The sequence below is a fragment of the Plecotus auritus genome (assembly GCF_963455305.1).
Source record: "Plecotus auritus genome assembly, chromosome: 6".
Classification (NCBI taxonomy): domain Eukaryota; kingdom Metazoa; phylum Chordata; class Mammalia; order Chiroptera; family Vespertilionidae; genus Plecotus; species Plecotus auritus.
The window spans coordinates 175736540-175759449 of NC_137773.1; the positions used below are offsets into that span (position 1 = coordinate 175736540).

Sequence of the window (22910 nt, forward strand, 5' to 3'; positions counted from 1 at the left end):
CCCCAGATCCTGATCCGGCTCAGCAGGCTGTGCGTGCAGGAGGGCGCGTCCGTGCGCAAGAGCCGGAAGCAGCAGCAGCGGCTGCTCAGGAACATGAGCGCACACGCCGTGGTGCTGGAGCTGCTGCAGATCCCCTACGAGAAGGTCAGCCGGTCTGAGCCCCCCGCCCCCCGTCCTCACAGGGTCCCCCCGCACCCCGTCCTCACAGCGTCCCCCCCACACACCCCCGTCCTCACAGGGTCCCCCCCATCCTCACAGGGTCTCCCCCCACCCCCCTATCCTCACAGCCATCCTCACAGCGTCCCCCCCACCCCGTCCTCACAGCGTCCCCCCGACACACCCCCGACCTCACAGGGTCTCCCCTGACCCCGTCCTCACAGCGTCCCCCCACACACCCCCGTCCTCACAGGGTCCCCCCCCATCCTCACAGGGTCTCCCCCACACACCCCCGTCCTCACAGGGTCCCCCCCCATCCTCACAGGGTCTCCCCCCACCCCCCTGTCCTCACAGCCATCCTCACAGCATCCCCCCCACCCCGTCCTCACAGCGTCCCCCCGACACACCCCCGACCTCACAGGGTCTCCCCTGACCCCGTCCTCACGGGGTCCAGCCCGGCTGCAAACGAACCTGGAGGCCTTCTCCCCGTGGCCTCCCTGGGCTGGCTTTTCCCCACTGAAATCTTTGCTTCTGCCCGAGGCTAGTGGGAGCATGTGGGCCGGGCTGGCCACTCTCCGGGGCACGCAGGGCAGTAGCCGGGGTCTCACAGAGTGGCCCTAGCGCTGCCTCCAGAGCCCCGGGGGAGTCGGTGGCGGGCGTGGCCTGGGCCCTGGCCTCCTGGCCTGAGATGAGGGCTGTGATGAGGGCTGTCCGTGCCCAAGACCTCCCTCGTCCACTGCGCAGCCTGAGCTCAGCCCATTTTCACCTGCCCCTGCCCGCCCCCCCCCATACAGGCCGAGGACACCAAGATGCAGGAGATCATGCGGCTGGCGCACGAGTTCCTGCAGAACTTCTGTGCGGGCAACCAGCAGAACCAGGCCCTGCTGCACAAGCACATAAACCTGTTCCTCAACCCGGGGGTAGGCAGGGCGGCTGCGGCGGGAGGCGGGCTGGGGCGGCTGTGCTAGGTTGTGTGGCCGCTGAGACTCGGAGCACCAATGCAGCACCCATTTCCGCGAAACACTGTGATCTGCTCTCACGGGGACATAAATCTCTCCATCTTTGTGCGGAGAGGGAAGGGGAAGGAGGAGGAGGATGGGGGGGCCAAGGTGAGATGTGTTCATATATATCTTTTAATATATTTTTATTGATTTCAGAGAGGAAGGGAGAGGGAGAGAGAGATAGAAACATCAATGATGAAAGAGAATCATTGATCGGCTGACTCCTGCACGCCCGCTCCTGGGGATCAAGCCTGCAACCCGGGCATGTGCCCTGACCAGGAATGAAACCATGACCTCCTGGTTCATAGGTCGACACTCAACCACTGAGCCACATTGGCCAGGCCAGATATCTTCTATATATATAAAAGCCTAAGCAACCATTGGACCATTCGACTGTTAGCTATAACATGCACTAACCACCAGGGGGCAGACACTCAACGCACAGGCACGGAAACATGGAACAGACTGATGAACCTCAGAGGGGAGCGGGGAGGGCGGGAAGAGATTAACCAAAGATCTTATACGCATACTAGAGGCCCGGCACCGGTGGGGTCCCTTGGCCTGGCCTGCAGGAATCGGGCCAAAACCGGCAGTCTGACATCCCCCGGGGGGTCCCGGATTGCGAGAGGGCGCAGGCCAGGCTGAGGAACCCCACCAGTTGATAAATGGTCCCCTAGTTTTTAATAATACCCCTCGTCACATCTCACTTCAGCCACAAAGAGGTGCGGACTCCCTCCAGCCCCCCTCCTGAGGCAGGTGCCAGTTCTCTGTGGTCATCCAGTTGCAGAATAATTCACCTGCAGCATAGCTACGTAACAGTGTAGCTTGTTAAGCATGTGTTTTTAAAACATATCAAATACATATTCTGCAGTTTTTAAAGAAAAACAGGCACACTCTCCACATTGTTTTGCATGTTGCTTTCACGTAAGACATCATGGCTGTGTTTGCAGGTCAGGGGTACGTATGTTTTCCTCATTCAGTTTGGTGGCGTCCCATTGAGTGGCTGCGAGCTTTCTTAACGCCGTTCTCACGGTGACGGACAGTTAGGCCATGCCCAGCTGTTAGTTTTGCAAGCAGCATTCCAAAGGACATCCTTGTATGTGCGCACACACATTCACACACACGCACGCGTATGCACGCATAGGCACACAATCACTTATTAGCGCAGCTAGAGCTTTGCAGGGAAAGGATTACTGGATTGAAGGGCCACATTCCCTCTTTGTCATGTTCAGAAAAAGAAAAGGCAAAAGGTAAGAAGTTGAGAGCCCCTATACCTCACCCCAAACAACGCTCAGTAACTCGGTAACTCTGGGTAAAAAGAGAAGAAAGCTAGAAGACGCCATGAAAGCATCTTCATGACCGGCGGAATGTGAAGTTTCTTACGCAGTCTGCTGAAAGCTCTAATCGTAAAAGAAGTTGTTGGTAAATGGACCTCTTTAAGAATGTTTATTAAGTGACACCACCAGGAGCACCCAGAGGCAAGCCCGGAGTCAGAGGAGACATTGCAATGTGTACATCCAGGAAAGAATTCATGTCCAGAATATACAACAAACTCAGAAAAGTCAATGAGGAAAAAAAAACGGACAACCCCCTTTTTAAAATGAGCAAACCCCGTTAAAACGAGACCCTCATGGCGGGGGTCATCCACGTGGCCGGGGAATATGACTGGGTGCTCCCACGTGGTGGGTCTTCAGAGAAATGCACGTGAAGTAAGATAGGACTGAAGTGAGAGAGACGAACAATGCCAGGTGTTAAAAGGGGTCTGGAACAGCCGTGACAGAGCATGTGAATTGCTGACAGCTTTCGGAAGCTCTTTGGACGGGTCTCCTAAAGCCAAACATATTGAAACCCTGCACCCCAGCAGTTCCACTCGTGGGCCTAAACCCAACAGAAATGCACACATTAAGTTTCCCGGAAGACGTGTGAGAGTGTTCAGAGCAACCCTGTTCATACGTGTAGTAAGGAGAGTGTCATGACTCATCAGTAAAACCGGTCACTTCCCCACGTGCCCACCAGCAATGGAATAAATAACTACGTTGTGGTGATTCAGACAATGAAGTGGCCGTAGCCGTGACGGGGGACAGACTACTGGCACCTGCACCAGCATGGATGACAACATCACCAATGTAATTTGGAACAAAAGAAGCCAGAGGATCATGGCAAAAGAATGCATGAGGGTCAAGAACAGGCCAAACGGCCCGGCCGGCGGGGCTCAATGGTTGAGCATTGACCTATGAACCAGGAGGTCACGGTTGATTCCCAGTCAGGGCACATGCCTGGTTGCAGGCTCCATCCCCAGTGTGGGGCATGCAGGAGGCAACCGATCAATGATTCTCATCATTGATGTTTCTCTCTCTCCCTCTCCCTTCCTCTCTGAAATCAATAAAAATATATGTTTTTTTAAAACAGGCTAAATGAAGCTATGGTTGTAGAAATTAAAATCATGGTGAAATTGGGGGGCAGGGCATCCTTTAGGGGCTATTCCATTTCTGGTCGGGGCGCTGGTGTCCCTTGGTGACCCCTGCAGCCAAGCACGCCTGACTTGTCTAGCTCGCGGCGTGCTCATTAGGGCTGAAAGGTTTAGGACAGCCGTGGGCAAACTACGGCCCGCGGGCCGGATCCGGCCCGTTCGGCTGTTCTATCCGGCCCGCGGAGCCGAAAGAGCGAGGGTTCTCTTGCTCTCCCCTCCGCTCCTTTACTTTGAATTTATATTAGTTCACACAAACTCCATCCATGCTTTGGTTCTGGCCCTCCGGTCCAATTTAAGAACCCATTGTGGCCCTTGAGTCAAAAAGTTTGCCCACCCCTGGTTTAGGAAGAAGGAAGGCAGTGCAGGAGCGAGACTGGAAAGAGGCCTTCGAGGGGCAGACGGTCTGTGTGTGTGGGCGGACTCGGCTTGTTCTCGCGTGCACTCTGCCCCGCCACTGATGCCCCTCCCCGTGCCCTCCCCTGCCAGATCCTGGAGGCGGTGACCATGCAGCACATCTTCATGAACAACTTCCAGCTCTGCAGCGAGATCAACGAGAGGGTGGTCCAGCACTTCGTGCACTGCATCGAGACGCACGGCCGCAACGTGCAGTACATCAAGTTCCTGCAGACCATCGTCAAGGCCGAAGGGAAGTTCATCAAGAAGTGCCAGGACATGGTCATGGCCGAGGTGACCGCCGCTTCCTGTGCCTCCCCTGGGGCTCCCCAGAACGTTTAAGTTAGTTAATCTTGTACTTGGAACTGGACCCTCTCCTGGAGCCATGTGAAGGGGCAAAAGTAATTGCTCGTGTGCATGTGCATGCGTGTGCGTACGTGTGTGTGTGTGTGTGTTCTCACATTGTGAACTTAAACTGCACAGATAGGGCAAGAGTCCAATCTGATTTTTTAACAGATTTTTTAAGAGAGGAAGGAAGAGCCCTAGCCGGTTTGGCTCAGTGGAGAGAGCGTCGGCCTGCGAACTGAAAGGTCCCAGGTTTGATTCGGTCAAGGGCACATGCCTGGGTTGTGGGCTTGATCCCTTGTGGGGGGTGTGCAGGAGGCAGCCGATCCATGATTCTCTCTCATCATGGATGTTTCTATCTCTCTCTCCCTCTTCCTTCCTCTCTGAAATCAATAAAAATATATTTTTAAAAAGAGAAAGGAAGAGAGAGAAAGAGAGGGAGAGAGAGAAAAAGAAACTTCGATGTGAGAGAGAATCTTCAATCGGCCGCCTCCTGCCCACCCCACATGGGGATGGAGCCCACAACTTGGACATGGGTCCTGACCGGGAATTGAACCGTGACCTCCTGGTTCATAGGTCGATGCTCACCCACTGAGCCACACGGCCGGGCGAGAAGAGTTGTATTTTTCACGCCGCCGGCCCCTGCGCCCGTGACGTGAACGCGCTGTGTCCCTGCAGCTGGTGAACTCCGGCGAGGACGTGCTCGTGTTCTACAACGACCGGGCCTCCTTCCAGACGCTGATCCAGATGATGCGGTCGGAGCGGGACCGCATGGACGAGAACAGCCCGCTCATGTACCACATCCACCTGGTGGAGCTGCTGGCCGTGTGCACCGAGGGCAAGAACGTCTACACCGAGATCAAGTGCAACTCTCTGCTGCCGCTGGACGACATCGTGCGCGTGGTGACCCACGAGGACTGCATCCCCGAGGTGAGCGGCCTGCGTGGCCCCCTGGTCTCTCCACGCGGCGCCAGGGCCTGGTCCGGAGGGGCCTCGCGGTCTCATTCACTGTGAGGTTTCTGTGGGCTGAAACGGCATTTGCTCAAGTGTTGATTTTGGGCAAAAGGAACAAGGAACGTGGGAGAGGTTTGTTTTCCTTCTGTGTCCTTGAGACGCGGAGACGCCGTGGTGCTTCCACTTTGAGGGCCAGTCATGCAGCGTGTGAGTGGAGAGGTTGGATCCACACGAAAGTCTCAGAAATGCGTTCGGAGTGGGTTAAGGTTCGGTTCCTATAGACGTAAGCCCGACCCTGTATGTTTATCCTGTGAAAGGAACGGTTATGTTACAAAAACAAGAAGCAACAGATTATAAAATATTTAGGAACTAGAGGCCCGATGCACGAAGATTCGTGCAAGAATGGGCCTTCCTTCCCCTGGCTACCGGCACCGCCTTCGCTCCAGCCGGAGCCGCCTTTCCACCTTCCCACGCTGCCCAGAGCCTGGAGCTGCGGGGGCAGTGCGGAATGCCTGCATCGTCGCCATGGCGACGACCAAGCATTCCACCCGCCCTGGGCCGCTTGGTGTCTGTGTATGCAAATTAACCTGCCATCTTTGTTGGGTTAATTTGCATACTCACTTCTGATTGGCTGGTGGGCATTGCGAAGGTATGGTCAATTTGCATCTTTCTCTTTTATTAGTGTAGATAGCCCTGGCCAGTGATGCTCAGCAGTTAGAGCGCTGGCCGGAAGGATCTCAGGTTTGATTCCCAGCCCCAGTTGGGTTTTGAGTGGGAAGCAACCAATCCATGTGAATTTCTCCCATCGATGTTTCTCTCTCTCTCTCTCTCTCTCTCTCTCTTCCCTTCTCCCCCTCTCTCTCCCTTTCCCCCTTCCAGTCTCTCTAAAAATCAATGGTAAAATATACTCAGGTGAGGATTCACAACATTATTCTCTTCCAAAATCTCTGTGTTTTTAAATTTCATAAATGTGAATTTTCAATATAAAAAAATCAAGGGTATGACATCCAGCGGGGAAATGGAATGTGTCCAGGTCGTTCTCACTATTAAGATGGGGTGGTGATCGAGTCTCGGGCACTGAGTCCCCGGGCGCTGAGTCCCTGGGCACTGAGCTGGCCGTTCACGAAGCCTGTGTCCGCCCAGGTCAAGATCGCCTACATCAACTTCCTGAACCACTGCTACGTGGACACTGAGGTGGAGATGAAGGAGATCTATACCAGCAACCACATGTGGAAGCTGTTTGAGAACTTCCTCGTGGACATCTGCAGGGTGAGCTTCCTGGCGCGGAGGAGGCCGAGCTGACGTGCACGTGTGTGTGTGTGTGTGTGTGTGTGTGTCCGTCCCTGTCCCTGTCCAGGCATGCCTGTGTAGACATAAGGAAAACGGTCTCCTGATGTCCACCCGCTAATTCAGGAGGCAGATGTGGCTGTTCGGCTTTCATTCGTCTCGTCTCCCCCTTTCACTCTGAGGCGAGAGTAGATTTTATTGGCCAAGCTTCAGGGACAGCAGGTCATTTCTGGGTCTCCTTCCATCCTGGGTGGGGTGATGTGCGAGTGACCCCCAGGGACATAGTACATTGGATTATAGGTTTCCTTGCCCTTGACAACACGTCTCTCCTCGGGGGCCCCCTCCCCGAGCTGGAGCCTTGATGTCACAGGCCTGTGTGTATGTCATCTCGGATTCCTGGTCCTGGCAGTCGGGAGCCAGACTGGAAGTCAGGCCTCCTGTGTCCCTTTAAATCAGGGTCAGGGCTCGGAAGTTTCCTATCACTGCCCTCCCTTCAGGGAGAGATCCTGACCTGCAGGCCTTCCCTGCGTGGAGGGGGTGGGGAGAAGTGGCCCGGGGCTGTGTGCATGCCTGCGTGGGCTTGTGTCTAAGGCGTGTGGCCGTCCCGCAGGCCTGCAACAACACGAGTGACCGGCGGCACGCGGACTCCATCCTGGAGAAGTACGTGACCGAGATCGTCATGAGCATCGTGACCACGTTCTTCAGCTCCCCCTTCTCCGACCAGAGCACCACGCTGCAGGTAGGGGGGAGGGGCTGCAGCAAGGGGAGGAGGGGCTCCAGGTGGGGGGAGGGGCTGCAGGTGGGTGGGAGGGGCTGCAGGTGGGGGGAGGGGCTGCAGGAAAGGGGAGGGGCTGCAGGAAGGGGGAGGGGCTGCAGGAAGGGGGAGGGGCTGCAGGTGGGTGGGAGGGGCTGTAGGTAGGAAGGAAGGGCTGCAGGTAGGGGGGAGGGGCTACAGGTGAGGGAGTGGCTTCAGGGAGGGGGCGGGGCTTCAGGAAGGGGAGAGGGGCTGCAGGTGGGGGGGAGGGGCTGCAGGTAGGGGGAGGGGCTGCAGGTAGGAGGGAGGGCTGCAGGTGGGGGGGGCCATTAATGGGCCTGAGCAGGGGATGCTGAGGTTGGCGCTGCGGGAGGCGGGGGTGGCTCTGCACCGTGGATATGCCGCCGCCTTTCCCTGGCAGAGCAGCTGGTGCAGGAGCCCGGGGTCACGAAGTGCCTGAGAGCGTTCTCCATACCAGAGGGGGACGTTGGTGGTTGTCTTCTCCTTAAAAGGCCCGCTTTTCCCTCTGCCCTCGTCTGTGCCTCCTCCAACCTTAGAGGCGCAGTTAGGTGCGAGCCTGTTACCAGCACTTTTAAAAGTCCGGGAGCCTCCGTTTTAGCTGCTGGGTGAGGCTGGAGCTCTGGGAGGTGGCGCAGGCTTGGGGGGTCGGGGGGGGGGGCGGCGCTCGGCGGTGGCAGCAGGGCCCCTGCGCTGCACGGCTCCAGGGCACCGTTCCGTGATCCCCGTGGCGCTGGGGTACAGGGGGCGGCCCCGGCCGTTTCAGAGCCTCGAGTCCGTGCAGCCGGGAGACGTGTCCTTGATGCGTGTACCTGGAGGAATCACTCTTGTTTTCCTGACGGTGTCTCCCTCGATCGCTGTGGCGGGGTTCCCGCGGGCCGCCGCACAGCCTGTGGCGTGAAGGCGGAGCCTCAGTCTCCAGGGGCCGGAAGAGAAATAGCTGATCCGCGTTTCCCTCTCACATCGATGCTTCTCTCCTCTCCCTTCCTCGCTCTCTAAAAGCCAGTGGACTATTTTAAAAAAGAAAGAAAAGCCCTAGCCGGCTTGGCTCAGTGGATAGAGCGTCCGTCTGCGGACCGAAGGGTCCCAGGTTCGATTCCAGCCAAGGGCACATGCCTGGGTTGCGGGCTCAATCCCCAGTGGGGGGCATGTAGGAGGCAGCCAATCAATGATTCTCTCTCATCACTGATGTTTCTATCTCTCTCTCTCCTTCTCTCTTTCTCTCTGAAATCAATAAAGAAATATATTTTTAAAAAAATAAAAGAAAGAAAGAAAAGAAGGAAGTGGGGAGCATTCTAGGCGAGACCCACTTTTCAGCTTGTTTCTGCTGCTACAAGTGTAGCTGCTACTTCGGATCTAATGTCCGGAGAGAGCTTGGGGTCGGTCTACTGCTTTGCTCCCGCGGCAGAGCCGAGGCCCAGAGAGGCAAGTGCTGGCCTCCCGGCACACAGCGGTTGGTCCCGGGACAGAAACGCCTATTTCCAGGCTCCGGGTCCGGCCCTCCTTCGTGGTCAGGCGTGGCTGGGCAGCATCGAGTCCGTGCCCTGCCCGGAAACGCTCCGCCGGGCGACGCTGGAGTCCGGGTCCCACCGGCACCCCTCGCCCCCGGCGGGCGGGCGGGCTGCGGAGCCCAGGTGCACGGCCAGGTCCGTTTCTCATCCGCAAACAAGCCCCCCACGCCTCTCCCCTTCCAGACCCGCCAGCCGGTCTTCGTGCAGCTGCTGCAGGGCGTGTTCCGTGTCTACCACTGCAACTGGCTGGCGCCCGGCCAGAAGGCCTCGGTGGAGGGCTGCATCCGTGTGCTCTCCGACGTGGGTAAGACGCGGCCGGGCCCACGTCTGACCGTGACGGGAGCCCCCGCTGCCTGCCTCTTCGGTGGCTCCGTGCGGAGCCCGGCCTGGAGCGAGGCCCCGTTCCTCGTCCGCCGTCCCGTCCGGCCGCAGCTCCCAGAGCCAGAAGCGGCCTCCCCCCCCCCAGAAACACGGGCTAGGAGCACCCTTTCGGGAGAAGGGTGCCCTGTCCCTTTCGCCTCCTGGGGGTGAGCGGGAAGACAATCCGTTGGCCAAACAAGTGTCCTGCCTGATAATTCTCACAACATAGAAGCCATGTGGGGCCGAAACCCATTGCACTTGGACTTGCCGAGCCGTGTGGCCTCAGAGCATTTTTTAAAAAACACCTTCCTTGTTGAAAGGATTACAGGCGTCCCCTCTTTCCCCACTGACCCCTTCTAGCCCGCCCCAGGCCTTGACCACACTGTTGTGTGTCCATGGGTCATGCATCTAAGCCAGGGGTCCTCAAACTTTTTAAACAGGGGGCCAGTTCACTGTCCCTCAGACCGTTGGAGGGCCGGACTATAGTTTAAAAAAAAAAACTATGAACAAATTCCTATGCGCACTGCGGTCCCGGGACGCGTCGGCTGCTAAGCAGGACAGGCAGCGGCACCCGGCGGGCCGGATACATGTCCTCGGCGGGCCGCATGTGGCCCGCGGGCCGTAGTTTGAGGACCCCTGAAAGGCCTTTGCTTGATCTCTTCCCATCCACCCTCCCCTCAGAGACTTTAACACCCTCAGAGCTGTTCCCCCAGCCTCCTCCCAGGGTGGCAGCCCGCTGAGCTCCCGTTCACACTGGGTGTCCGCGAGCTGGCGCGTGTGCACACGGAGCACCTGTGGGGGGGGCGAGGGCGGCCCATCCGTCTCGGGGCGTCTCCCGCGGAGGCTGCGAGCTCAGGCGTCGCCTTCTCCGCAGCCAAGAGCCGGGCCATCGCCATCCCCGTGGACCTGGACAGCCAGGTGAACAACCTCTTCCTCAAGTCCCACAACATCGTGCAGAAGACGGCCCTGAACTGGCGGCTGTCCGCCCGCAACGCGGCGCGCAGGGACTCGGTGCTGGCCGCCTCCAGGGACTACCGGAACATCATCGAGAGGCTGCAGGTAACGTGGGCGGGAAGCACCCAGCCGCGCTGCCCCGCACCCAGCCGCGCTTCCCCGCACCCAGCCGCGCTTCCCCAGCTAGAGAAAGGCGCAGTCAGAGGCCCGGGACAGCTGGGCGACCAGGAGGGCGGAGCTGCGGGCGAGGGGAGAGCTCCCGACAGCCCGTGGTCTTGAAAGGTAACCCGTAGGTTTGCAGGTTTCTTTTTTTTTTTTTTTTAAATATATTTTATTGATTTTTTACAGAGAGGAAGGGAGAGGGATAGAGAGTTAGAAACATCGATGAGAGAGAAACATCGATCAGCTGCCTCCTGCACACCTCCCACTGGGGATGTGCCCGCAACCAAGGTACATGCCCTTGACCGGAATCGAACCTGGGACCTTACAGTCCACAGGCTGACGCTCTATCCACTGAGCCAAACCGGTTTCGGCGGTTTGCAGGTTTCTTTCCGAAGCCTGGGGACCGTGCGCCTCTGAGGAAGGAATAGCAAGCATGCTCTCGGAGAGGAAGAGAAAGCTCAGAAGGGCAGGTGTTGCTCGTTAGAAAGACGTGGCCAGGGCCTTACAGGTCCTTGGCGTCTACTGAGTTCTCGTCTGAGTCCCTGGCGTTAGGAGACCGCCCGGGACAGCGAGGTGGTCGGGAAGGTAGTTCAGTCACTCGCAGGCTCAATGCTTGTGTGATTAACCCCAGCCCCATGCAGACACCCCTCACATAACCCTGGCCCTTTCCCTGCCATCGCTTCACCGTCTCTGTCTGTCGGTCTCTCTGATTGTCCGATGTCATCCGTTGGACGATACAGTGTCAGGTCCAGACCTTGCACAGGGGCCGGGCGTCACGCGCACGGCGTGGAAGCGCTAGCCAAGCCCGTCGGTGCTGTAGGCGAGTAGAGGTTTGTGGGTTAGCACCAGCAGCGTTCAAAGGAGAGGAGTCAGGTGCTTTCCAAGAGGACCCTGTGGGAAACGGATGAAACCCTCACAGAATTGTGCAACAATGACCCTCTTTTCCTGACTGTGCAGGGGAAAATCAGTAGGAATTCAGGGATGTTGCAATCTCATTGGGGAAATTCCTGGCTCCCCCCCACCCCCACCCCCCGCAAGAATTAGTTTGACTCGTTCATGCATTCTAAATACGACCGAGTGATTATAAATGTTGTTAAACGTAAGATAACGTTATAGCCACGTATTTTAGGGTTAGTTTCTGGGCAAAGGACCCATCGACTTCTCCTTGACCACGGCCCATGAAATCTGGGCCCCAGCTGGGGCGAAGGCAATGTCAGTGGCCTTTCCCACGCGTGTCTCCTTGGTTCCCTGGCTCCTCCTGTATTACCCAGCATGCCGTGTTCTGCCCGGCCCACCTGAGCCAGGACGTCTCTAGCGAGGGTCTCGTCCACGAGCCCTCGGGCCCACGGCAGCGTCTCTGGGAGATCATTTCTCACGCGTTTCCTGCCACTTGCCTTTTGACGGTGTTTGTCCTGTTGGTTTCGCTGTTCTTTCAACCTCTGTTTTCCTCGCCTGCAGCTGTGTGTCTTTTGCATTTGAAGACCGTCATGCTCTCAGGGTACATGTATTTAGCATGATACCGCATGTTCATTCCTTTGTGTTCTCATTTCTGTATGACTTTTTTTAGTCCGTGAATAATTCATGCTCGTTGAAAGTAACTGGACAGGACTCGGTGCCAATACAGCAGCCGTGGGCAAACTACGGCCCGCGGGCCGGATCCGGCCCGTTCGGCTGTTCTATCCGGCCCGCGGAGCCAAAAGAGCGGAGGGTTCTCTTGCTCTCCCCTCTGCTCCTTTACTTTGAATTTATATTAGTTCACACAAACACTCCATCCATGCTTTTGTTCCGGCCCTCCGGTCCAGTTTAAGAACCCATTGTGGCCCTCGAGTCAAAAAGTTTGCCCACCCCTGCAATACAGAGAAGAAAAATCAGCATCTCCCGTAATCCCACCACCAAGGCCACCGTGATGTCTTTTTTTAAAAATATTTATTATTATTATTTTTTTTAGTCCTCACCCGAGGATATTTTTCCATTGATTTCTTAGGGAGAGTGGAAGAGAGAGGGAGAGACAAAGAGAAACATCGATGTGAGAGAAACACATTGTTTGGTTGCCTCCTGCACGCGCCCCGACCAGGGCCTGGGCCGGGGAGGAACCTGCAGCTGAGGTACACGCCCTGCACCAGAATCGAACCCGGGACCCCTTGGTCCGCAGGCCGACGCTCTATCCACTGGGCCACACCAGCAGGGCCCGTGATGTCTGAATAGTGGGTGGTGCGTACCCTTTAGAGTGGACGCTTATGAAAGTTGGGTCGTGGAGCCCACCGCACCGTGTGACCCTTTGTCGCGCTCTCATCGTGGACATCTTCCCACGCGGCCCGTGGAACGTATTCCGCGTCCGGTTTTAGCATCTGTGGGACGGTCCCTCGTGGAGCGCAGAGCCGTCTGGAAAGGAGGCGGGTGGGAGGGGGCCCGTGCGTGCTTCGCTTTCGGCCCCGGGGCTGAGGCGTCCGGTAACCGCAGGGCCGCAGCGAATGGCGTCTGTCCGGTCCCTCTAACCCGCCGGGCCTCTGGGCGCGTGGAGGTGGGATGTGCGTGCGTCACCCCCCCCCGCCCCGCCCCGCCCTGCTGACGGCGCTGCACTCCCTCCCAGGACATCGTCTCGGCGCTGGAGGACCGGCTGCGGCCGCTGGTGCAGGCCGAGCTGTCGGTGCTGGTGGACGTGCTGCACCGGCCGGAGCTGCTCTTCCCGGAGAACACGGACGCCAGGAGGAAGTGCGAGAGCGGGGGCTTCATCTGCAAGTGAGCAGCCCCTCCCCGGGGGCCGGGGGTCGGGGGTCAGTCTCGGGGGCCCTGGGACCAGACTCAGCAGTGGCTCCCGAGGAAGGACGTGCTGGCCTAGTTTTCGGCTTTGCTGAGCGCAAGGTCACGGTCCTGCCCCCACTGTCCCAGTGTGGGGGTTCCCTATGGTTTGGGCAAGCATTTCTGCCTTTTTTTTCTTTCTTTTCTTTTCTTTTTTCTTTTGTAATCCTCACCAGAGGATATTTTTCCATTGATTTTGGTTTTTAGAGTGGGAGGGAGGGGGAGAGACAGAGAGAGAGAAACATTGATATGAGAGAGACACCCCGATGGGTTACCGCCCACACGCCTGCAATTGAGGTACGTGCCCTTGATGGGAATCGAGCCCGGGACCCTTCAGTCCGCGGGCCGACGTTCTATCCACGGAGCCAAAGGGGCCAGGGCGAGAATGCCTCCTTCTAACCGCAGGCCCCGTTAGTTGGTCTTCCACTCAGCAAGGACTGACGGCGCCCCCTGTGGGCTGCGACATGGACTGGAAAAGGTCTCCCCGCTCCTGCCCTCAAAACTCTCCAGGCCTGTCGGGGCCTCGCAGCTAAAACTTGGTCGTTTCTTTGTTTATGCTGTGGGGCATCAGCTAAGACAAAGCGGGGGTCCCAGGCCAGACACCCGAGGCCGGCTGGGTGCTGAGCCGGACCGTGGGCTGGGCCCTGGAGTTGGCCTTCCTGAGTCCTCCGAAGGACCAGGGAACAGCGTGTGTTGGCCCAGCCATGGTCGTCACGAGGTCGTGGGCTCTGCTGGCGTGTCTTAGCCACGTTCCTGGCCATCGGGACAAGCAGCGGATGTGGGGGACCTTACTCTGTGAGATCTCTCTCTCAGTGGGGTGTGGCCCGCTCCTGCCCAGAGAGTGTGTTTGCTGTCACCGACCAGCAGGTGGCACCATTGAGACACTGTCGCTGACTCCCTTCTCAGGGCTGTGGGCGGCCTCAGAGCCCGTGATAAGTGAGGAGTCCCGGTAAGGGGCCAGGGACCTGAGTTTTGTTACCGGGAGGTCCTTGCAGGGATGTGACATGTGGCTCCCCCTCAGGCTGATAAAACACACCAAGCAGCTGCTGGAGGAGAACGAGGAGAAGCTGTGCATCAAGGTCCTGCAGACGCTGCGGGAGATGATGACCAAGGACCGTGGCTACGGCGAGAAGGTACCGCCTCGCGTCCCACGTAAAACCAGGCGGCGCCGGGAAACCCAGGTGGAGGGTTAGAAAGGCCCCGTTCAGGCGCGTGGCGGACCGAGGGGTTCGCTGTTTTTAAAGCCACGCCTCCGCCCCTGGAGCAGCTGGAAGACGAGACTGTCCCCTTTCAAAGCAGCAAAGTCAGCTCTCGCTCAGAGGCCGCTGGTCACCTAGGTTATTGTCGAGGAACAGTGACGAGGTTTCCCATCTGTTCAAACTCCCAGTGCGAATGCCCGTGTCGTACCTGCCTCAGGAGGTGAGGTGCTGGCTGGGGGCTCTGCTCGGAGCACACCTGAGGCTCACCTGCCTCCGGCCGGGATGTTGCAATCCCTCCTGTGCGTTAGCTGTAACGTTCACTGACCACCAGGGGGCAGACACTCAACGCACAGGCATGGCAAACGCGTCACCATTTCTACTGGAGGTGTGACACGGGCAGGCCTGGGATGTGACAGTGTGCACGGGGAGCGAGGGTGGCGGTGAGTGAGGGTGTACAGGGAAGGGGTGTGCAGGGAGCGGGTGTGTGTGCGGGGAGCGGGTGTGCAGGGAGAGGGTGGATGTGTGGGGAGCGGGTATGCGGGGAGAGGGTGTGTGTATGGGGAGAGGATGTGCGGGAAGCGGGTGTGCGGGGAGCGGGTGTGTGTGCGGGGAGCGGGTGTGTGTGTGGGGAGAGGATGTGCGGGGAGAGTGTGTGCAGGGAGCGGGTGTGTGTGCGGGGAGCGGGTGTGTGGGAAGAGGGTGTGTGTGTGGGGAGAGGGTAGATGTGCGGGGAGCGGGTGTGTGTGCGGGGAGCGGGTATGCGGAGAGAGGGTGTGTGTGGGGGGAGAGGGTGTGTGGGGAGCGGGTGTGTGGGGAGAGGGTGTGCGGGGAGTGGGTGTGTGGGGAGCGGGTGTGCGGGGAGAGGGTGGGTGTGTGGGGAGCGGGTGTGCGGGGAGCGGGTGTGCGGGGAGAGGGTTTGTGTGGGGGGAGTGGGTGTGCGGGGAGAGGGTTTGTGTGGGGGGAGTGGGTGTGCGGGGAGAGGGTGTGGAGGGAGAGGGTGTGTGGGGAGCGGGTGTGTGGGGAGAGGGTGTGCGGGGGGAGTGGGTGTGTGGGGAGCGGGTGTGCGGGGAGAGGGTGGGTGTGGGGGGAGTGGGTGTGTGGGGAGCGGGTGTGCGGGGAGCGGGTTTGTGTGGGGGGAGTGGGTGTGCGGGGAGCGGGTGTGTGTGCGGGGAGAGGGTGTGTGTATGGGGAGAGGATGTGCGGGAAGCGGGTGTGCGGGGAGCGGGTGTGTGTGTGGGGAGCGGGTTTGCAGGGAGAGGGTGTGTGTGCGGGGAGTGGGTGTGTGTATGGGGAGAGGGTTTGCAGGGAGAGGGTGTGTGTGTGGGGAGAGGGTTTGCAGGGAGAGGGTGTGTGTGTGGGGAGCGGGTGTGCGGGGAGAGGGTGTGTGTGTGGGGAGTGGGTGTGCGGGGAGAGGGTGTGCGGGGAGAGGGTGTGGAGGGAGAGGGTGTGGGGAGTGGGTGTGCGGGGAGAGGGTGTGGAGGGAGAGGGTGTGTGGGGAGCGGGTGTGCGGGAGCGGGTGTGCGGGGAGAGGGTGTGTGTGCGGGGAGTGGGTGTGTGTGTGGGGAGAGGGTTTGCAGGGAGAGGGTGTGTGTGTGGGGAGCGGGTGTGTGTGCGGGGAGCGGGTGTGTGTGCGGGGAGCGGGTGTGTGTGGGGGGAGAGGGTGTGTGTGCGGGGAGTGGGTGTGTGTATGGGGAGAGGGTTTGCAGGGAGAGGGGGTGTGTGTGGGGAGCGGGTGTGCGGGGAGCTGGTGTGTGGGGAGGGAGGGTGAGCGGAGAATGTTCCCATCGTCCCTCCCCCCAAGGCCTGGGCCTGCGTTGAGATCCCGGCCGTTCGCTCACAGGTAACCTGTTCAGGACTCTCTCCTGGTGACAGCCAGGGCAGGCGAGCAGCACAGGCTGCAGGCGTCTGGCTGACTCACCTGCCAGTCCCCTGTTGTTGCCGCGGAGCCTTTGAAGAAGAAACAAAACTAAAAAGCACGCGCCCCTTCCTCCGCTCCCTCCTCCCCTGTCCCCGGACCACGAGGCCCTTCGCCGTCACTAAGCGTTTGCGGTGTGTCCGTCAGAGGAGGAGTGAGCGCTGGCTGACGAGGAAATGAGTACCTGAGCTCAGTAGGAGCTCGGGGAGAAGCCAGCCAGGGGAGCGCTAATAAATGTGCAGAACAGACCCAAGAGCTGGCGCCAGGCCGGCTGAGGAGGCGAGGCCCGGAGGGGGTGACAGCTCGACCCAGCCTCACTCATCCCTCCCAATGAAAGTGGAAATACCGTAGGGACGTACGACGTTCTAGAAACCCGTGTCAGTCTCTAAAAACAGAATCAATGAAAACATACTTAAAAACACGCACACACAGCTTCCCATGGCCACACGTCTCTGACGTGGACGCAGACATCTCCCTGACTCCTAGGGGATCCTCAGGCCCCACCCTGGAGGGAAGGGGCGCGGCTCCCCCGGGTGCTGGCTGCTCCCCGAGGCTGCAGGGTGTCCATTAAGCTGCTGTTAAGTTACCCGGCAGAGTTTTGGAAAGGAACTCCGAGCCAAGAGTGAACGTAAAAGGATCTCTCGGGATGGGTTTAAGCCCCACGTCCCCTTCTGAGCAGGGGCAGCGGATGGATGGCTGCAGAGCCGGGACCTCGGGTGACACTGGGGTTTGCGTGTCACGCAGACGCCAGCCCCCAGCGTTACCCGCGGCTTTTCTCTCGGAAGAAGGCGCGCAGGTGTGAGCGTTTCCAGGCGCCGGGGATCTCGGCAGCCACCGAATTAGCTCGTTATCAGCGCAGCCTAACGACCCTCAGGCCCTCCATCTCCCGCAGCAGGTGACCGGCTCTTGGTCCCTCGCGGACTCGATGCCGGCGAATTGTTACTCATGTCGCTTGAGCTGGCACGCGCCGCCTCCCGGCAGCGTTTCCTTGAATTACGAGCAGCCCCGGGGTTTAGAGAGTCTGGGCTCGGAGTGTACAGTCCCCCCTTGAACAGCCCAGGCCCACGTGCGTGCCCATTGGCCTCCGCTCGAACCTGCCTTGTGTGAGGTTCAACCGCGTGGGTCTGTTGCTTGGCAAAGTTGGGATTCACCCCAACTGCAGTCTGGACCGCACCCCCCGCCCCCACCCCCAGGATGGTAAATGAAGGGAAGAAAGCCTGTCCTCCTGAGCTCAGTGGGTTTGCCCCCCCCCCCCCCCCCGTTCACCCTGCTCTTTCCAGCCCTCTTCTCAAAGCCCCAGGGTCGCGGCGGGCACAGAGCCCTTGCCCTCAGCGACGGGCAGTGCCACGTCCACGCAGACCTGGCAAGGCGGGTTCCGGGCCCTCGGTCACATGAGCCCTGAGGGTCGCTGCCTGCCCGGGGTGCCCTCGGACACGGCTTCCTCTCCGGTGCATCAGCGACCCGCTGGCGGCGGGCTAGCTCACTCGCTGCACTTCCTGTCCTAACGTTTCCTCCTCTTCTCTCCCTCTTCTCTTTCCAGCCCATTTCCATTGATGAACTGGAGAACGCCGAGGTCTAATTTCCTTGTTTTTCCGTGTCCGTGCTGATGTCCCCCGTGCCCTGTGGCCTGTCCCCGTGTCTGTCGCATCGTGTCTGCCTGTGTATGTGCGGTGGGAACGCGTCTCCGTCCTCTGTGTCCGTGTTGTTAGCGTTGCCCCTGCGCGGGTTGGCCATCTGTCCTCGGGGATCCTGTCTGAGTCTGGCTGAGGGCGCTCCCCCCTGAGATGAGAGCTCGTCCCTGCCCCGGACCTCCACTGCACGTGCGGTGGGCGCTGCCCGCAGCCTGTCCGGAGCCCGGCGCCCCCATCACGCAGGGCTTGCCTCTCCATGCAGAGCATCGGGCGCGCAAGGAGGTGCCTGCGGTGGCACAGCTGGAATGTGTTTCTGAAAGCCACTCCCCTCTTGGTCTCCGTGTTGGAAAGGGCTGAGGGCGAGGGAAGGGTCACACTTAACTTGGCCAGAGAGCGAACCCCAGGTACCCCTGGGCCTCCCCTGCGTGGCCTGCGCCCGCGGCCTCGGGTCCAGGAAAGCGTCTGGCCGGGAGGTGGCGGGTTGTCTGGGGCCTCGCTCCGTGTCCCCGGCGGGTTCACCCCGGAGCCAGCGATGGGTAGCCGTGTGTCTGGACCCTGGGGGCCGCGGACGCATTCTCTGTTTTGTGATGTTGGTCGAGGTTTCTCGCCACGTTTTGGGGACGTGCTTTGTAGGTGGTGTTAGAAAAGACTCATTTGGGGGATTCACGTATGTCATGGGGCAGTTGATCGTGCTGGAACCGAACACACTGGACGAACGTTTTGACTTTCAAAAAGTCGCTTTTTGGCCCACTTCCTCAGATGTTCCCCCGCCGCCTGGCGGGCCGGGGAGGCCTGCTCTGGGGAGGAATGTGCGGCTTACTCTGAAGTCCGCCACCAGCGCTCAGCACCGTGCGTCCGCCTGGGGAGTTTGCATCCCAGATGTGAGCACCCCACGCGACGTGAGCGGAGATGGCCGGGGTCCCGTTCCCTCAGGAAGGGAGCTCAGAGAGGTTAAGCCACTGGTCTCGGGTCACACAGCTAAATGGCGCTAAACCAGGACCAGCACGCGCCGGCTTCCAGACACAGACTTGCCCTTCCGCGTCCCAGGTGAGCAGGGGCGGGGGCCACGCCCGCTGGGCCGAGCCGGAGCTGAGAAACGCCAAGGCTGTGCAGCGAGCGGCTTCCTGAGCCACGGGGACAGCAACAGCGCGCTTTCTGCGCGTCCTGGGTAGCCCTCTCTGGGGTCCTGCGCCAGAACCCCCCACACCCAGCGCTGCGCCTGCACGCGGCCCCTCCGCTCCCTCCACCTCGTCTGATGTGGACTTTGCTCTGAAGAGGGAGGTGGAGGCCCTGTTTGTTTGAGTCTGGGAAGGCCGGTGTCCTGGTCGGCGCCTGGGGTGTCGTTAATGCGCTGCTTTGCTCGGAGTGAGCCGTGATGTGTTTGCTGCTCAGGATAGAAGGCGGGGCCGGGGTGCCCCCCGCGGAGCGCCCGTGGGAGCAGGTGTGTCTGTGATTGTCCGCGGGAGACAGAACCCTGTCTGTTTGCGAAGGAAGACCATCCTGGCAGCGCCTCTGGCTCTTTGAAAAGTTCCCTGAGGAAGCAGCTGTGGCTCCCTCTCCCTCGTTGCCCCTGGCAACCCTCCCCGCCCTGGGACACTGTCCCCAGGCCCAGCAGCCTTCCTCCCAAGGGCTGTGCTGGAAACTCCCCGGCTCCTGCGGGGCGTGCGCTGGGGAGGCCGCCACCGCCTGGGGCGCTGCACAAGCCCAGTGCGGGTTCCCGCTGGTGGGGGGGGAGGGCGCACACCGTGCCCTGGGGTCCCCGTGGGGAAGGCCACGGCCCTTGAGTGTAAAGCCAGGGGCGTCTGGGAGAGAGGTGCGCGGGCGAGTGGAGGGAGCGCACCTCTGGCCTGGGCCACGCTCCCAGCCGTCAGGGGACACAGGGCAGGTCCCAGGGTCCCTGCACGGGAGGGCCTGGCGTGGGGCCTGCCCAGCTCTTCCAGGGCTAACCTCCCTGGGAACCAGAGAGGAGGTCCCCTTCCTTTCTGTCTCCATCCTCACCTCCTGGCTTTGCCATCTCTTTGGGGGGCTTGGGAGGGTGCAGGTGAGGGTGCAGGTGAGGGCAGAGGGGTGCAGGTGAGGGCGGAGGGTGCAGGTGAGGGCGGAGGGGTGCAGGTGAGGGTGCAGGTGAGATGGAGGGTGCAGGTGAGGGTGGAGGGGTGCAGGTGAGGGTGGAGGGTGCAGGTGAGGGTGCAGGTGAGAGCGGAGGGTGCAGGTGAGGGCGGAGGGGTGCAGGTGAGGACGGAGGGGTGCAGGTGAGGGCGGAGGGGTGCAGGTGAGGGTGGAGGGGTGCAGGTGAGGGTGCAGGTGAGGGTTCAGGGGTGCAGGTGAGGGCGGAGGGGTGCAGGTGAGGATGCAGGTGAGATGGAGGGTGCAGGTGAGGGCGGAGGGGTGCAGGTGAGGGCGGAGGGGTGCAGGTGAGGGCGGAGGGGTGCAGGTAAGGGCAGAGGGGTGCAGGTGAGGGTGCAGGTGAGATGGAGGGTGCAGGTGAGGGCGAAGGAGTGGAAACCACTGGCATTGAGTCCTGCTCGCTCGGGGTGGACAGCTGGCTGCATCGTGACCAGCGTATCCACACCAATCCAGACTCGGAACTTCTCCATCAGCCCGGAGAGGCCGCCTCCCCACGCGTGGCTGTGACGGGGCAGTGGTGGGTGCTGACGACGTCGTGGACGGGACTGAAAGTCGAGCGTGTGTTCCACTCCGGACACGGCGCGGGGGGCCTGGAGGGGGTGGCGCCCAAACACCAGTGTCCGCTCTGGGGCCCGCGGTTTCCTGGGGAGACGGCCAGTGGTCAGATCAGTGCTGAATGCGAGCCCCCCGCCCTGAGGAGAAGCGCAGGAAGAAGTGGGGTAACCAGAGCATGTCCTCGGGGAACGTTGGAGCAGGGGTCAGGAGGTCCCGCGGGCCACGTGAAGCCCTGCGTGGACTGGAGGGCGCCTCCGGGGAAGTGCACCGACCCCAGAGCCGGAGCCGCCGTGGCCCACGCGTGTGTCTTGGAGGAGGACGTGTCCCGGCATGTGCGGGGCCCCGGACCGGCTGCCCTTGCCTGCATTGAGAGGAGGTCCCGCTTCATCGCTGTCACCTGGGACCCAGAACTCGCCGGAGCCCCTGGAGCTGGCCAGCACCTCGGCCTTCCTGTCCCGCCGCAGAGACGCTCGCTGCAGTCCCACGTGGAGGGCCGGCTCCCACGGGGAGGGCGGCAGCCAGCCGGCTCATCCCGCACCTCGGCTTCTCCCAGGAGCCACGGGCTGAGGGGAGAAGCACGGCGTTACTCCGTGTCGCCGGCAGGGGGCGCTCTCGTGCCGCCGAGGCCCGCACCATGTCCTACTTTCCCAGGCTGCGCAGGGCTGGCTGGGCACCTGCCAGCATCCAGGCGGCCGTTACATAAGCGCGTCTTTTTCCTGGAATTTAGGCGCATGCTGATGTGTGACCTTCAGCGCCATTGCCAATAAAGGCAGCGCTGTTTACTGCTCGGCACTGGCGGCCGCGGGCAGGGGCGAGGGCAGGGCCTGGGAGCCTCTCTCTCTCTCTCTCTCTCTCTCTCTCTCGCTCTCTCTCTCTCTCTCTCTCTCTCTCATGCTCGATTGTTCCATAATGAGGAAGTTGTGTAACTGAGTCAAGTGGGAACGCGTGGGGTTTTCTTAGTGAGTTTGAGTTCCCGTGGACGCGCTCTGTACAGTGCAGGGGAAGCTAAGTAACTTGACGGCTTGTTTTGTTTCTAAAACAAATGTCCGTGTTCAGGGACCAGTGAGCAGGTCTCTGCTGACAGGCGAGGTGGCCCGTGTCAGCTCTGGTTTTCTCTCGGGGCCCTGTGCTGTTGGGGTGGGCTTCCCGAGGCCCAGCCCCGGGGTTTCAAGCCCCTTGGGGTTCGTCTGCTCCCTGCTCTGCATGCTGAGTGGGGGGAGGAGCCGGAGACGGACCCGGGGCTAGAGATGAGGACTTCCCTTGGACGAGCCGACGACTGGGTCGAGCCGACGACTGGGTCGTAAGGCTGTGACATTTCTCAGACGGCACTGCCCTTCTGCGGGGATGGCCCGTGGTAGGAGAGAGCTTATTTTGAGGGAACACTCCAGAAGCCCAGAGGTGGTAGAGGAATGTGTGCTGAAAACGGAGAGTGTTTACATGTCTGTGCTGGCCAACGGCACACACGGATGGAGGCACAGACGGATGGATTGAAGGGTAGATGGAGGGATGGGTGAAGGGAGGGAGGGAGGGATAGGTGGATAGGTTGATATTGGGTGGAGGGATGGATGAATGAATGATAGGATGGATAGGCGGGTGGATGGAAGGAAGGAAGGATGGAGGAGTGGATGAGTAGATGGATGGATAGATAGATGATAGCTTAGTTGATTGGGAAATGGGTGGATGGACACGTGTTTGCCCACTGGTCAATCAGTCTGTCCATCTATGGGTGGGTGGGTGGGTGCAGGGAGGGGTGGTGATGGATAGATAAGAGTGGTTGCTGTTATCATACACCAGAAATGGTGACACCCGGAAGTCTGTGGCCTTGTTACCTAAGAGGGAGACAAAGTACACTCCTTCATTTGCAGCAGGGACTCGTCCCTCAGTGAAACGTTAAGCACATCGTGTGTTGAAAGGGAGCGCTTCGGTGACTTAGGTGCTGCTCAGGGACCACAGTCCTGACACCCGGCGGCCTCACTGGGAAGGACCGGGGTTCGGTGACTTGAGGTTCCTCTTGAGTTTCTGTTCCAAAGCCAGCCATGTGAAATCTGAGTGTTCCATTGAGCTTCCAGCCTTGTCTGAAAGCACTGGGAGGACCTGAGATCAAAGAAAAAGCTGTGAAGAGGCAATAGAGGGCCACCGTTGGTTTCCAAGTTCAAAGCCAGCACCTTGACGGAGGGCTCAGCACCTGGGGGTGGGCCTGAGGGGGAGGAGGCAAGGCCCGGGACATCCAGACCCGCCCATTTCCTCGGCGCGTGCCCCCTCAGTGTGCGGCCATGGAGAATGACCTCGCATGTAAAAAGAATTAACTTCGGTGATAAA

At 60.1% G+C, this 22910-nt stretch overlaps 1 protein-coding gene across 8 annotated transcripts in view; it reads left to right on the forward strand.

Moving 5' to 3' along the window:
• Nucleotides 1-22910, forward strand: part of ITPR1 (inositol 1,4,5-trisphosphate receptor type 1) — a 189111-nt gene that overhangs the window by 107734 nt on the left and 58467 nt on the right. For 6 of the 8 annotated variants that reach the window (XM_080674783.1, XM_080674777.1, XM_080674779.1 and 3 more), the window contains 11 exons: nt 7-144; nt 951-1076; nt 4114-4314; nt 5044-5295; nt 6463-6588; nt 7217-7345; nt 9073-9193; nt 10124-10308; nt 12956-13104; nt 14186-14297; nt 17819-17851. In XM_080674783.1, the coding sequence (XP_080530909.1) occupies nt 7-144; nt 951-1076; nt 4114-4314; nt 5044-5295; nt 6463-6588; nt 7217-7345; nt 9073-9193; nt 10124-10308; nt 12956-13104; nt 14186-14297; nt 17819-17851 (1572 nt within the window). The remainder of the gene's footprint in view (nt 1-6; nt 145-950; nt 1077-4113; nt 4315-5043; nt 5296-6462; nt 6589-7216; nt 7346-9072; nt 9194-10123; nt 10309-12955; nt 13105-14185; nt 14298-17818; nt 17852-22910) is intronic. The other 2 variants (XM_080674784.1, XM_080674782.1) reach the window with 1 other exon arrangement.